The following is a 15,095-nucleotide window of genomic DNA, read 5'->3' on the forward strand; positions in this document are numbered from 1 at the left end:
CGGCTACTTTATTAGGGACACCTTACTAGTACAAGGTTGGACCCCATTTTGCCTTCAGAACTGCTTTAATCCTTCTTGGCCTAGATTCAACAAGGTACTGGAAATATTCCTCAGAGAGTTTGGTCCATATTGACATGATAGCATCACGCAGTTGCTGCAGATTTGTCGGCTGCACATCCAGGATGCGACTCTCCCGTTCCACCACATCCCAAAGGTGCTCAATTTAATTGAGTTCTGGGGACTGTGGAGGCCATTTGAGTACAGTGAACTCATTGTCATGATCAAGAAACCAGTCTGAGATGATTCACACTTTATGACATGGTGCATTATCCTGATGGAAGTAGCCATCAGAAGATGGGTACACTGTGGTCATAAAGGGATGGACATGGTCAGCAACAATATTCAGGTAGGCTGTGGTGTTAACACGATGCTCAATTGGTACTAATGGACCCAAAGTGTGCCAAGAAAATATGCCCCACTCCACCACCACCAGCCTGAACAGTTATTACAAGGCAGGATGGACCCATACTCTTATGTTGTTGACGCCAAGTTTTGACCCTATCATCCGAATGTTGCAGCAGAAATCGAGACTCATCAGAACAGGCAACGCTTTTCCAATCTTCTATTGTCCAATTTTAGTGAGCCTGTGTGAATTGTAGCCTCAGTTTCCTGTTCTTAGCTGTCAGGAGTGGCATCCGCTGTGGTCTTCCGCTGCTGTAGCCCATCTGCCTCAAGGTTGGACATGTTGTGCGTTCAGAGATGCTCTTCTTCATTCCTCGGTTGTAACGAGTGTTTTTTAGTTACTGTTGCCTTTCTATCATCTCGATCCAGTCTGGCCATTCTCCTCTTTCCTCTGGCATCAACAATGAATTTGCCCCCACAGAACTGCCGCTCACTGGATATTTTCTCTTTTTCTGATAATTCTCTGTAAACCCTACAGATGGTTGTGCATGAAAATCCCAGTAGCTCAGCAGTTTCTGAAATACTCAGACCAGCCCGTCTGGCATCAACATCCATGCCACGTTCAAAGTCACTTTAATCACATTTCTTTCCCATTCTGATGCTCAGTTTGAACTGCAGCAGATCGTCTTGATCATGTCTACATGCCTAAATGCATTGAGTTGCTGCCATGTGATTCGCTGATTAGAAATTTGCGTTAACAAGCAGTTGGACAGGTGTACCTAATAAAGTAGCCTAATTTGTTTGTTGTGAATATGAAAATTATGTTCTGTGCCTTTAATAGTATAATAAGAAACTCTCTGGAAAGGGGGTGTGGAATATTTTCTAATTTGCATTTATTGAATATTCAATACCTCATAGCAAACGGAAGAGAGGGTTTTAATATACAGTTGCTATGGAAGCCCTCAGGTTGATGTTAAAACAAGGATCGCCAGTCCAAATGTGAACGCCATTGATCAGACTTTGATTGAACTAATTCTAATTATTTTATAATTAAATAATGTTTTCTCTTAAAGAATAACAACAATAACGCAGATTTTAATCAGTATAGTCACAGGCACGTTCTAGATATACCTGAGACATAATATGACCCATTTAAATCACCCTCAGATTGTTTTTTTAGTTTTATATAATTATTACTGGACTAAAACTTTAATTAAACTTTCTTTTAAAAATATGACTCAGTGTTTCTAAATCTTCCAAAACTGTACGTTCACGTTGTCTGTTTTTTTGGTTACAGTCAGAGGACATTCGACTGGAGCCTGAGCTGCATGACGCTTGTAAGAAGGACATCAACAAGCTTTGTTCCTCTGTCCCATATGGAAATGCTCAGGTAACGGTTTACCTTGATCTTTCACTTTTCTGGATAGTTGAGTGCGCCCACCTGCAGCTGCTGCCTGCGGACTCGTGATCCAACTTGTCCAGTTAGGCTTCATATAATGAGGTTCTCACAGTGGAGGAACACCTGGAAATAGCTGAGAGTTTTCAAATTGACATTTCCAGGCCATAAAAATGTCTTTTTTGGGCTCTGTAGAGTGGCTTGAAAAGGTGAAGCCTGGCCATGGACTGTACTGTACATTCAGATTTCTGATTTCTGTTTGTTTGTACATTTAGAGACACAAGGAGTGATTTATATCACAATAATTATTAAATCATGCAATTATTAAATAAAAAAACTAAATAAAAACATTTAAAACGTTAGCAATTTTTAAACTCAATACATTTAGATTTTACAGATGTTTGTATTTATGAGGATTTTAAAGGATATGATATTTTTTTTATCAAACCAGTTGTGCCTGAAAGTAATACACAAAATGCTTTGATATTATATTATATTATATTATATTATATTATATTATATTATATTATATTATATTATATTATATTATATTATATTATATTATATTATATTATATTATATTATATTCTGTTATATTATATTATATTATATTCTGTTATATTATATTATATTATATTATATTATATTATATTGAATTATATTATATTGAATTATATTATATTATATTATATTATATTATATTATATTATATCGAATTATGTTATATTATATTATATTATTTTATATTATATTCTGTTATATTATATTATATTATATTCTGTTATATTATATTATATTATATTATATTATATTATATTATATTATATTGAATTATATTATATTGAATTATATTATATTATATTATATTATATTATATTATATCGAATTATGTTATATTATATTATATTATTTTATATTATATTATATTGAATTATATTATATTATATTATATTATATTATATTATATTATATTATATTATATTATATTATATTATATTATATTATATTATATTATATTGAATTATGTTATATTATAATATATTATATTATATTATATTATATTATATTATATTATATTATATTATATTATATTATATTGAATTATGTTATATTATATTATATTATATTACTTTATATTATATTATATTATATTATATTATATTATATTATATTATATTATATTATATTATATTATATTATATTATATTATATTATATTATATTGAATTATATTATATTGAATTATATTATATTATATTATATTATATTATATTATATTATATTATATTATATTATATTATATTATATTGAATTATGTTATATTATATTATAATATAATATATTATATTATATTATATTATATTATATTATATTATATTATATTATAGTATATTATATTATATTGAATTATATTATATTATATTGAATTATATTATATTATATTGTAATATATTATATTATATTATATTATATTATATTATATTATATTATATTATATTATATTATATTAAATTGAATTATGTTATATTATATTATATTATATTATATTGAATTATGTTATATATTATATTATATTATATTATATTGAATTATGTTATATATTATATTATATTATATTATATTATATTATATTATATTGAATTATGTTATATTGAATTATGTTATATTATTATATTATATTATATTATATTATATTATATTATATTATATTATATTATATTATATTATATTATATTATATTATATTATATTATATTATATTATATTATATTGAATTATGTTATATTGAATTATGTTATATTATATTATATTATTATATTATATTATATTATGTTATGTTATATTTTATTATATTATATTATAATATATTATATTATATTATATTAAATTATATTATATTATATTATATTATATTATATTATATTATATTATATTATATTATATTATATTATATTGAACTATGTTATATTGAATTGTTATATTATATTATATTGTATTGTATTATATTGTATTGTATTATAATGTATTGTATTATATTATATTATGTTATGTTATATTATATTATATTATATTATATTATATTATATTATATTATATTATATACACTTGTACGTTTTTCTCACATATCCTGGTTTTGTCACTCTTTAGGAAGCAAATCAAGTGTAACAAAAAACACACCAGCTTACATCTTTTTTTTTTTTATTTTGTTTTGAATGTTCTTTTTCTTTTTTAGGGCTTTTATGTACATTTACAGCCACTTATTAACATACAGTACAAAAAACTGTCCATCACTATCCATAAAATTATTACAAATAATGATAACACTTAAAATAGGTTTGTATTAGTTAATGCATTTACTAACATGAATAAACAATGAACAATAGATTTATTACAATATTTGATCATGTTAATTTGAAAATAAAGTTGTTCATTGTTAATTCATGTTACTCACCGTGCATTAATGTAACAAGCATGAATTTGGATGGTAATAATGCATTAGTAAATGAATAATAAATGCTGGGCAAGTATTATTCATTATTAGTACATGTTAGTAAATACATTAGCTAATAAAACCTTACTATAAAATGGGCCCAAAATAATAACAATGGAAATCCTTTGATCAGATATGTAAATCGTGTGGAAGATTCAAATCCAGATGGTTTCTAAAACAGGATTTGTCTTGCTCTTTGGAAATATACTTCCATTGTGCTGCACTCTTACCTTTCTCACCCATTCCATTAAAACTAAGCAATAAAAATTATTCTGCCATAAATCATGTTGGCACATCTGTGAGCACATTAACATATGACCACACGTTAACATAATTACACTTATTCAGCAGTCAGCAACCCGGCAGGGTCCTATTAAGTCCTTTACCAGCTCAGGTTAGCCAGCCCCTCTTTAAAAAAATTATAGCAAGAGGGAAAAATGGTAAAATATTAATGCATTTACTTTAATCGTGCCCTCTGACCTATATATAAATTTCAGAATAATAAAAAATGTCCCTACCTTCGCCACAATTTCAACTTTAACTACCACCTACAAAATGCATAGGGGCTGTCAGTTTAAGAGGTTAATTTAGTGTAATAATTTCAAACGTTAATGCACTAAGGATGACCTTGAGCTCTATTATAGTCCCCCATCATGCATTTTCAGATAATAGATTGCATATACTGCATTATGTAGCTGTTTGTTGAATATAAAAGGTTTATAAATATTCAAAGATCCAAAAAATCCAATAAATAATTTTTTCCCAAGAAGAATGATTCAATTCTGAAAGTTTTTGCTTACTTTTAGCTTGGCGTAGATCATTGAATCAAATCAGACCATTAGCATCGTGCTAAAAAATGACCAAAGTGTTTTCATAATTTTTCTATTTAAAGCTGGACCCTTCTTTAGTTACATTGTGTACTAAGACTGACAAAAAATAAAGTTACTATTTTCTAGGTCAATAGAAACTATACAGTTATTCCAGCATAATTATCAAGGAGCTTTGCTACCATACCAAGTTAATTAGCTGAGGACTATTTTCAGGCGCTCTGCAATATCATGACGCAATATTACGCATTATGTAATATCATTATGCAATTAAGTATAGCACACAAGCCTTTGGTCTTCATTCAGACTGTTTTGACCCTTCAACACTTGATGTACATAAACTGAAGCCTGGAACTTGGTTTTTATGTGTTGAGAATATGCTGTTTTCTGCTGGTGACTTTTAAATAATACAGTAATGATAACTTAAAAAAATACAATAAAACCAACACCATTATTATTATTCATATCATTGTGTTTACAAGCGCTGAGAAAGAGCTGAAATGTAGATATAATAATAGCATTTGGTTTCTGACAAGCGCTGTAAGTGATCGACCAATCACAACAGACTGGGCCAGATCTGACCAATCAGAGCTGAGAAGACTCTCTAAAAGTAGTCTCTTTTTTTCTTTTTTTTTTAAAGCGGGTCTTTAAATAAATTGTTTCAGATACTGTGAGAAATGAGCTGCAGTGGATATTATGAGAAAATGAAGAGTTTTTTTGGACAGTGGATGGATGTGAATCTATTTTATGTTTCACTTTCGAATCATTCAGCTGATCTCTGGGTCTGGCAATTGCACTTTTAGCTTAGCATAGCATAAATCAATGAATCGTATTAGACCATTAGCATCACGCTTAAAATTGACCAAAGTGATTTAATAATTTTTCTATTTAAAACTGGTCCCTTCTGTAGTTACATTGTGTACTAAGACCGACAAAAAGTTAAATACTATTTTCTAGGCTGATAGGGCTAGGAACTATGCTCCTGTTCCAGCCTAATAATCAAGAAACTTTGCTACCGCACCACAGCACACGCTCCCTGTACAAGCAGATGTTTATGTTGGAAGTTAATTAGCTGAGGACTATTTTCAGGCACTCTGTGATATCATTACGCCTTCTAGCCATGGCACGGCAGCAAAGTTCCTTGATTATTATGCTGGAATGAGAGTATAGTTCCTATTGATCTAGAAATATCAATTTCCCTAAATCTAAGTACATTATGTAATCACAGAGGAGTCAAGCTTTAAATAGAATAAATTATTAAAACTCTTTGGTTATTTTTTGTGCAAGATGCTGATTGTCTAATCTGATTCAATTATTTATGCTAAGCTAAGCTAAGCTAAACGTTTTCCCACCAGAGCTGGAGATCGGCTAAATGGATTAAAAAATTGTTCAACTCAACGGTTTAACTTCAGGAGAGTTGTAAAATGAGCCCTTTTCACTAAATAAATAAATAAATAAAAATATAGTGTTCCCTTTCAAGCAGTATAATTGTGATATTCTTACTGACTGGAAGTCCCCCCCCCCACCCCCCACCCCCAAAAAAAATAAATTAATAAATAAATAGAGTGTTACTTTAAAAGAATACTAATTTTGATATTCTTACTGACTTGAAGTTCTTTGTGCAAGATGCTAATGGTCTAATCTGATTCAATTAATTATGCTAAGCTAAGATAAAAGTGCTCCCGTCAGACCTGGAGATCGGCTGAATGGATTAAAAAATTGTACAACTCAATGATTTAACTTCAGGAGGATTGAAAAATGAGCCCTTTTCACAAAATAAATAAATAAATAAATGAATAAATAAATAAAAATAGAGTGTTCCTTTTAAAGCAGTATAATTGTGATATTCTTTCTGACTGGAAGTTGTTTGTGCAAGATGCTAATGGTCTAAACTGATTCAATTATTTATGCTAAGCTAAGCTAAACATGCCCCCCCCCCCCCCCCCCCCTATAATTGTGATATTCTTACTGACTGGAAGTTCTTTATCACCTGTTATTGATTGCTGTTGTTGTTGTTTTTCAGATCACTGAGTGTCTCAAAGAGAACAAGAAGCAGTTGTCCCAGGTCTGTCATCACAAGATCTTTAAGCTTCAGGAAACTGAAATGATGGACCCGGAGCTGGACTATCAGCTCATGAGAGTTTGCAAACAGATGATCAAGGTGAGATGCTTTAGCTTGGGACAAATGCAATGGTTTCCCTTAGTTATTTCCTAACGTTTCTTCAATTACCTAAAGCTTACCTGTCGAACTGAATGATCTAATGGTTATAAACGTACTCTGTGTTGTCAGAGATCAATAGTAATAACTTAACCTTGACATTTTAATTACTTAAGCTCAATAAGATCAACACGAGGCCTGAGTGAAGCACTTGATTGATCCAACTTGATTTGGAAAAGAGTGTTAAAAACTCAGAACTCATCAGCCTTGTCTTTAAGTGAAAGAGAATTAACAAATATACTCTTGCTCTAAAGTTTCATGTCAGTTTTTAATCTTTTATTCAGCAGTTGATCAAAAGTGGCACATAATAACATTTGATTTAAATAAATGCTTTCTTTTGTTCATCAAAGAATTCTGAAAAAGCATTATAGTTTTTACTATGATATATAGTTAAATACTATTCACCGAAACAATGAACATAATAAGAAATAACAGTTAGAAATTAGAATATTATAATGATTTCTGAAGGATCATGTGACACTTAAAATCCAGCTTTGCATCACAAAAATAAATCGCATATTAATGTACATTCAAATAAAAAAAACAGGCATCTTAATTTATAATAATGTTTCACAGTACAATTTACAATTTAAAGAAATACTTCACCCAAAAATGAAGGATTACTTACTATTTACTCTGTCTCAAATGGTTCCCATCTTTTTTGAGTGTTTTTATTCTCTTAAACATAAAGGAAGATGCTTTGATAAAGACTTGCAACCATTGACCTCCATAGTAGGAAAAGCAAATACTGTAGAAGTCAATAGCCTCAAGCTTTCAAATCAAGTCAAATGGGTTTGAAACTATGAGATGTGTGAATGATTTATAAAAGTCTGTCTTTTCCTTTGACTTTCTCCATGTATTTGTCATTGGTTTAGCGCTTTTGCACCGAGTCAGATGCTAAGAACGTGCTGCAGTGTCTAAAACTGAACAAGAACAGCGAGCTGATGGATCCCAAGTGTAAACAGATGATCACCAAAAGACAGATCACGCAGAACACAGGTGAACACTTTACCTAACTTCACTTTACCTAACTTCACTTAAACTTTATTTGAAGTTTTACCATCTAAATGACTTTAGTTTTGTGTCTAAGTGTCCTTGTTTCCTGACCATATTTTTTTCAGTCTTTCCACAATTTACTTATGACTTTTCAAAAACAATTCACACATGATATAATTTTCTACATAAATGTAGATTAAAGCTGCAGCTATCGATTGTTTTAATTGTCGATTAATCTACTACTGTAATCAATTGATTAATTGGATAAGCTTTATCTGTTTTCTTTGAAGACCTTTTGACTGAAATGCATCAAAGCACTAAAAAGCTTATAAATGCCAATCACAGATACACACACACACACACACACACACACACACACACACACACAATTGCAATAAACTTAATTGCATTCAGTTCAATTTGCAGCTACTGCACATGTTTGTTTTTGTGAATTGTCGGGACATTACATTGCATTATTGTGGTTCCCATTGTTTTTATACTGTGCAAACTGTACAGTACCCACCCTACCCCTAAATCCAACCACTACCCTTTTTTTTTTTAAATACACTTTGATTTATAAGCTTTTTGAGGAATGAGTACATCAGCAATGTCCTTATATTTCACCACCTTCTTGTAATACCTGCGTCATACCTTGGTCATTAGACAGATTAGACAGAGTCCTGATGGGTCACAAAAACACGTACAATATATACTTTCTAAATTTTAAAAATTGCATTTTTTATTTCACCAGAAATTACATTTAATAATATAATACCAGGACAAAATAAAAACAGTCTGCATATTGCTTTAATATATATGTATATTCGAATCCTGATTGGAGGTAACGTCCGATTCTGATCGAGTTTTAAACTGCGTGATCAGGCCCAATTTCTGATCATATGATATATATATATACTCTTTGCCCATGTAAAATCCCAGTAGATCAGCAGTTTCTGAAACATTTAGACCAGCCCGTCTGCCACTAACAACCATGCCACGTTCAAAACCACTTAAATCACTTTTCTTCCCCATTCTGATGCTCGGTTTGAACTGCAACAGATCGTCTTGACCATGAGTTGCTGCCATATGATTGGCTGATTAGAAATTTGCGTATATATATAATATTAAACCGAAACCCGATCCGATACTTCTTTAATACATAAAAAATACATTAAAAATACATTAACAAGAATAAAGAAGAGCGAAGAAACAGATTCAGTAAGGGATTTTTTTTTTTTTTTATTCACCTTATTTTAACATTCAACAACTCTGTTAACAAACAAAGCACTTCTGTGAGGTAGCTTAAACAATCAAGTAATAAATAACATAAATTCTTCACTTTTGGACTTCAGTGCAACAGTAAATATAAAATAATCTGATATAAAAGCACATAGCACCTCAACTTAAAATACCTGCCAGGCAATTCCAAGTTCACATATCTCACAGTTTGCTATGGCAATGTTGTTATCAACCTCGATCGGATAGATCGGATATACTCTTTGCCCATGTAAAATACATTTAAGCTGAAATTGGTTTGAAAAAATGTTTTTTTGTTTTTTTTGTGTTGATGTTTTTCAGACTACAGGTTGAACCCGGTGTTGAGAAAGGCTTGTAAGCCTGACATTCCCAAGTTTTGTCAGAGTATTCTCAATAAAGCCACCGACGCCAGTGAACTGGAGGGTCAAGTCATATCCTGCCTCAAACTCAAGTATGCAGACCAGGTGTGTGTCTCAGTGTATCTTTTTAAACACAGCCAAGGAAACTATCAAATGCTTTCAGAGAAAGAAAATCAAGCTGTAGAATGGCCCAGCCAATCACCTGACTCGAATCCAATAGAAAATACAAATTAAAGATCCGATTTGATAGACGAGACCCACAGAACAAGATTGTTACACTCTGTTGAAGTTCTGTTAAGCTCTGTTAAAAAAAATCACACCCGAGCAATGCATGTGACTTCATTCTCCATATGAAAGGCGTCTTTAAACTGCCTTCCCCAAAAAAAAGCCTTTTATATGAAGTATTAAATACATTTCAGTAGTTCAGCACTTTCTCCTTGTTGTCATTTCATTGGTACACAGAAATCATTCTTCAGATATTTTAGTTTTGTTTTATTTTTATGTTTGTGTTGTTAAATTCCATGTGAACAGCTACTTTAGAAATATTATTCCCAGGAAAATACATGACATGTTCAATACTTATTTTCCCCTCTGTATGTAATACTACAATGTTCTATTTTTCTGCAAAACTGTCTAAAACTAAATTGCATTAAAATTTAATTAAAACCGTATTGAAGCATTTAAAATCACGGATAGAAATGACAAAATAATGGGATTATTGGTCAAGCATTGCAGCATTGAGTCCTCTATTAAACACACATGCTGGTCTTTCTGTGCAAGTAGGACACAGAAGATCTTTTATTAGCTCATGAGTGGGAGTGTTGTGATGTGCACTGTTTAACAGTTTAAAAGCGGTTAAAACGTTCTCTGTTCACAGCGGTTATCAACAAACTGTGAGGATCAGATCCGGGTGATTCTGCAGGAGTCAGCACTCGACTACCGGCTCGATCCACAGCTCCAGGCTCACTGCAGCAATGAGGTGAGGTTGCACATATGTGTAACTTGAAAGCACTTGAATATCAGACATATGGATTCAAGGCCTCGAAAGTACCTATAAATCAAGCATGGGTCCTTGAAATTGCTTGAATCAAATTTGGAAAAACAACTTTTAAATATCCATGTACAAGATCTATGACAAACAATGCATATTTTATTAATATTTCAGAAACCTGGGATATTATTATAGGATATTATTGCTTTATTATATATTATTTATTTATTTATTTATTTAATATTTTATTCCGATATTTTGAATAATAACCAGATTTTTCAACTAAAGAGGTCAGATTTGTTTGGCAATTTGCATAATAATTGCAGATGGTAAAGAAACTATAAACGATGAAATTATTAAGAAATGTATGTCAATATATGTGAAATATTGTGTTATTAATTTGAAACATTGTTTTTTTATATATATTTTTTATATTGTCTATACATTGAGATTTATAGAGAGTATTGGGTCAAGTAATTAAGTTGTTGGGTAATTAAGGCCCAATTCCAATTCTATTTGTGTACCCCATTCCCTTCCCCTTGGTTGTTGAAACAGTGTGAAGGTGAAGGGCTTCAAAATTTACCCCTAAGAAATGGGACTACAGCACTACAGCACCTGCACACATCATCATATGTCATTGCGATCTCTTACTTTATATGAGATTGACGATGGCAACTGCTGTAGTTATTCCATTTGGGTTATTTTTTTTTTTGGTATTTATCTTCATGAAATCACTGAAGACAACGATATGTTGTCATAACTATACAATGTGGCAATAAGATCATAACTGTACTGTGCATTTACACCGTGGCCATCTATATAAACACACACAAAAACAACATTAACGTCATTCCCAGCCACTAGACTTTTCTGACAGGGGATTGAGTTTTGGGATTGGGATTTGAGTGTCATTAAGTGACAGAATGTTGTGGGAGTTATTATTAGGGATTACAGATAGCGAAATTTAGCATTTTTTATTTTAGCTCTTTTTTTTTTTTAAAGCATGACGGTATCTATATAGCCCTTGCCCTTAGCCCTACGCCTTTAAGCTGAGGGGGATTGGTAAGGAGAAGGGCTAATGGGTAGAATTGGGATTGGGCCTAAGTTACATATCAGACATAGGGATTAGTAAATAGTAAACAATTTGTTATTTTCGAAAAAACACTGGTGATAATGTTACAGTATTGAAAATAATGAGAAGTAAAAGCAGATCTATGCAGAAACCAGTTGAACAATAGTGGATGAACTTAATTTTTGATAAAGCTTTAGGTCACACCAGTAAGCTCTCTGTTATAACGATCTAGGTGCAGAGTCTAAAGCATTAAGGGCGTCTCTGAATCCACTTGCTATTTTAAGGACGGAAAAATAGTCTTCGCTCCGGTGCATGGTCTAACAGGGTTGTGCTTATTCTCTTAATGAGTTATAGGTGTGTTTTGAGCATAACATGCATTAAACCAATCAGAGTCTCATCTCCCATTCTCTTTATGAGTCAGTTGCGTCGCGCCATGGTGCATTTACTATTTACATGGCGGACTTTGTAAGTGTAAAAACTGAAAGCTTCACTAGCGAGAAAACAGTTAAACAGAGCATCTGCAGCGCGAGGATAAAGAATGAGCCTATAATTTTTTTTCATATGCAAAGATATTGGGTGTACGATAGTTCCCTTTGTTATTTGTTTACTTAATTTCAGCATGGCTTTGCTTAAATCAAGGTAAAATTCAACATGGAAAGATTTTCAGAAAGATTAAAAGTAAGATGGTTAGGCTGACTATATTGGATCCACCAATAAAGTCGCACCACAAGTGTGATTAACTGATTTTATTATGTGGTCAGTGGTCACTATCCACTTGTTAAGTCTGACGTCACGTGAAGCAGCTTCCAGGTCCAAGCACCATATAAAACTGTACATGGAGGCTCAACAAATAGTAATAATAAACGTTTACAAAGCAGTGTAATACTACTTAAAATCTCGATTGCAATATAACCATGCCTAATATCAGATGGCCAGAAAGTGATTATAAGTTGTTCAAATATTGGTGTCTGTGATGCAGCAAGTCCAGAGACTGTTGTGTACACCATGATTTTATATAACATTCACTTTAATGTGTGATAGGACTGAAAAGTGATCATAAACGAATATTTTCTCAATTCAAATGAGTTTGGACCCAGAAACAGTATTTCATACGTCACGACTTAACAAGCAGATTGCTAGAGGACAGGAACAGGGAATGGGATCCTGCAGCGTGCCTAAGAAGAGCTTCTTATTTATGGTCTCCATGATCTTTACACTCTCAGAGAGCAATCACGCAGAAATGCTGTGAAATGGGTCTTTTGATGGGTCAGTGAAGAAAATTGACTTTGATCTTGGGGGTTATTTTCTGCTGACGCAGGGCCACATGCATTGTCAAAGATGAGTTTTTTTCCATCTCTAGTCTTAGGGGGGCTCCGATTGATAGAGACTACAGTCAGCCAGTAATCACTAAATAAAGGTGCCGTGAAATTAAAATAAAGATTTTAGATGTTAGTATCAGTATGTTCGGATATCTATAGGCTAGTTTGCACCAAAACAGTGACAATTTGCATTTAGAAATATAAATCAAAAGCTTGTAGTTTGTCACGTCTGCCTAAATAGATCAATGATATTTACTTCAGTTTCTCACCAAATCTGCTGACCAATCAAATGCTCTATAGCAGGGGTCACCAAACTTGTTCCTGGAGGGCCGGTGTCCTGCAGATTTTAGCTCCAACTCTAATCAAACACACCTGAACAAGCTAATCAAGGTCTTACTAGGTATACTTGAAACACCCAAGCAGGTGTTTTGAGGCAAGTTGGAGCTAAACCCTGGAGGGACACCGGCCCTCCAGGACCGAGATTGGTGACCCGTGCTCTATAGTATCTGCACCCCCCCCCTCCCTTCAAGATGCTTCTTATTTGCTTTTCATTTGAGGCCATTGATCTCAGCCACTCTCACCAACGGAGTTGTGATTAAAAAAAAAAATCGCTATTGGCTGTTTTTTATAGAGGGGAGGAGCTACTGCCGCCCTGTGTCCCGCCCTGTCTGTGTGTGTCAGTTGAGAGTGTAAATTTTCGAATTTGCACATTTCAAAGCACTTCACTGGGACTTTTTATTTGATCTCAGTTGATTTTCATGTTTTAAAGGGCACATAGTTTACCTCTTTTTTATGATTTAATATTAATATTATGGTTCTTCTGAGTGTGCCAGTTTAGGTTCAGTTTAAAACACAATTCAGATTTTTTTAATATAATGTGTTAAAAAGTGTCATGTTGGGGGCGTGTCCACAGTTCGCTGATTTGTGGGTGTGTTGCTTCACTTGTAAATTAGTTTCGGCTTCCCGGCAACGTAACAAGGGGCGGGGCCATGAGCTCACCCGCTCTGCATTTGCAACAGAGTCTGACAGGCAGACGGAGAAGGAGAGAAAGGATCACCATTCAGTCGTACATGTACGACTCTGACACAGACCAAGCAGAGAGTACAAAATCATTTGTGTCTTTGTACAGTTTTACAGCCAACTGTGTGCTAGTTTCAAGTGCCGAGCTTGTGCACAGAGACTAATAACCACACACACTGAATTAACTTTGACTGAGGCACCGGATGCGCCGCTCGAAGCCGCGACACGGCACACCAGACACTCTCTGTGGCGCACCAGAAGCATGAAGTGTCCCGAATCGTCGCGCCACGCATTTTTGAATTCTAAACATTGGTTTCTGCAGTGGTCCGCGGCGCCCAGCCGTCGACTTGAGTGTACCCTGATAGAAACCTATGTTTAGAATTCTAAAACGCATGCTAGTTAAGATCACAGGGAGCTTCTGTGATCGTGAGAAATACAAACGGCTGAAGTATAAGGTAGACTCAATGAGAAGTACACATGTTTGCAAACCTACCTAAAGATACAACCAATAATTCCGATTAGAGCGATAATGTGGAGAATATTGATCTTGTGTTGAGCCCAATGAGCCTTGCATCTAAAAATAGAGCTAGGGTGTTCCTTTAGTGATATCGCTTCCACTCACGCTGAAATGGGTGGACGTGAATTAACAAACTGAGGATATGATGACGCGCCTGTCAATCAATATTGGTGGGCGGGGGGACTGCTCTCCTATGTAAAGTTGCGGTCGGTTTGAAAACCGCTCCAATTGG

At 32.9% G+C, this 15,095-nt stretch overlaps 1 protein-coding gene across 1 annotated transcript in view; it reads left to right on the forward strand.

Moving 5' to 3' along the window:
* The window catches only part of glg1b (golgi glycoprotein 1b), a 95,908-nt gene that overhangs the window by 71,273 nt on the left and 9,540 nt on the right, over positions 1-15,095 (forward strand). Inside the window, exons 18-22 of the mRNA XM_056478604.1 lie at positions 1,700-1,792; positions 7,138-7,275; positions 8,208-8,331; positions 9,907-10,049; positions 10,822-10,923. Of these exons, the coding sequence (XP_056334579.1) occupies positions 1,700-1,792; positions 7,138-7,275; positions 8,208-8,331; positions 9,907-10,049; positions 10,822-10,923 (600 nt within the window). The remainder of the gene's footprint in view (positions 1-1,699; positions 1,793-7,137; positions 7,276-8,207; positions 8,332-9,906; positions 10,050-10,821; positions 10,924-15,095) is intronic.

Source organism: Danio aesculapii, chromosome 18, assembly GCF_903798145.1.
Source record: "Danio aesculapii chromosome 18, fDanAes4.1, whole genome shotgun sequence".
Taxonomy (NCBI): Eukaryota; Metazoa; Chordata; class Actinopteri; order Cypriniformes; family Danionidae; genus Danio; species Danio aesculapii.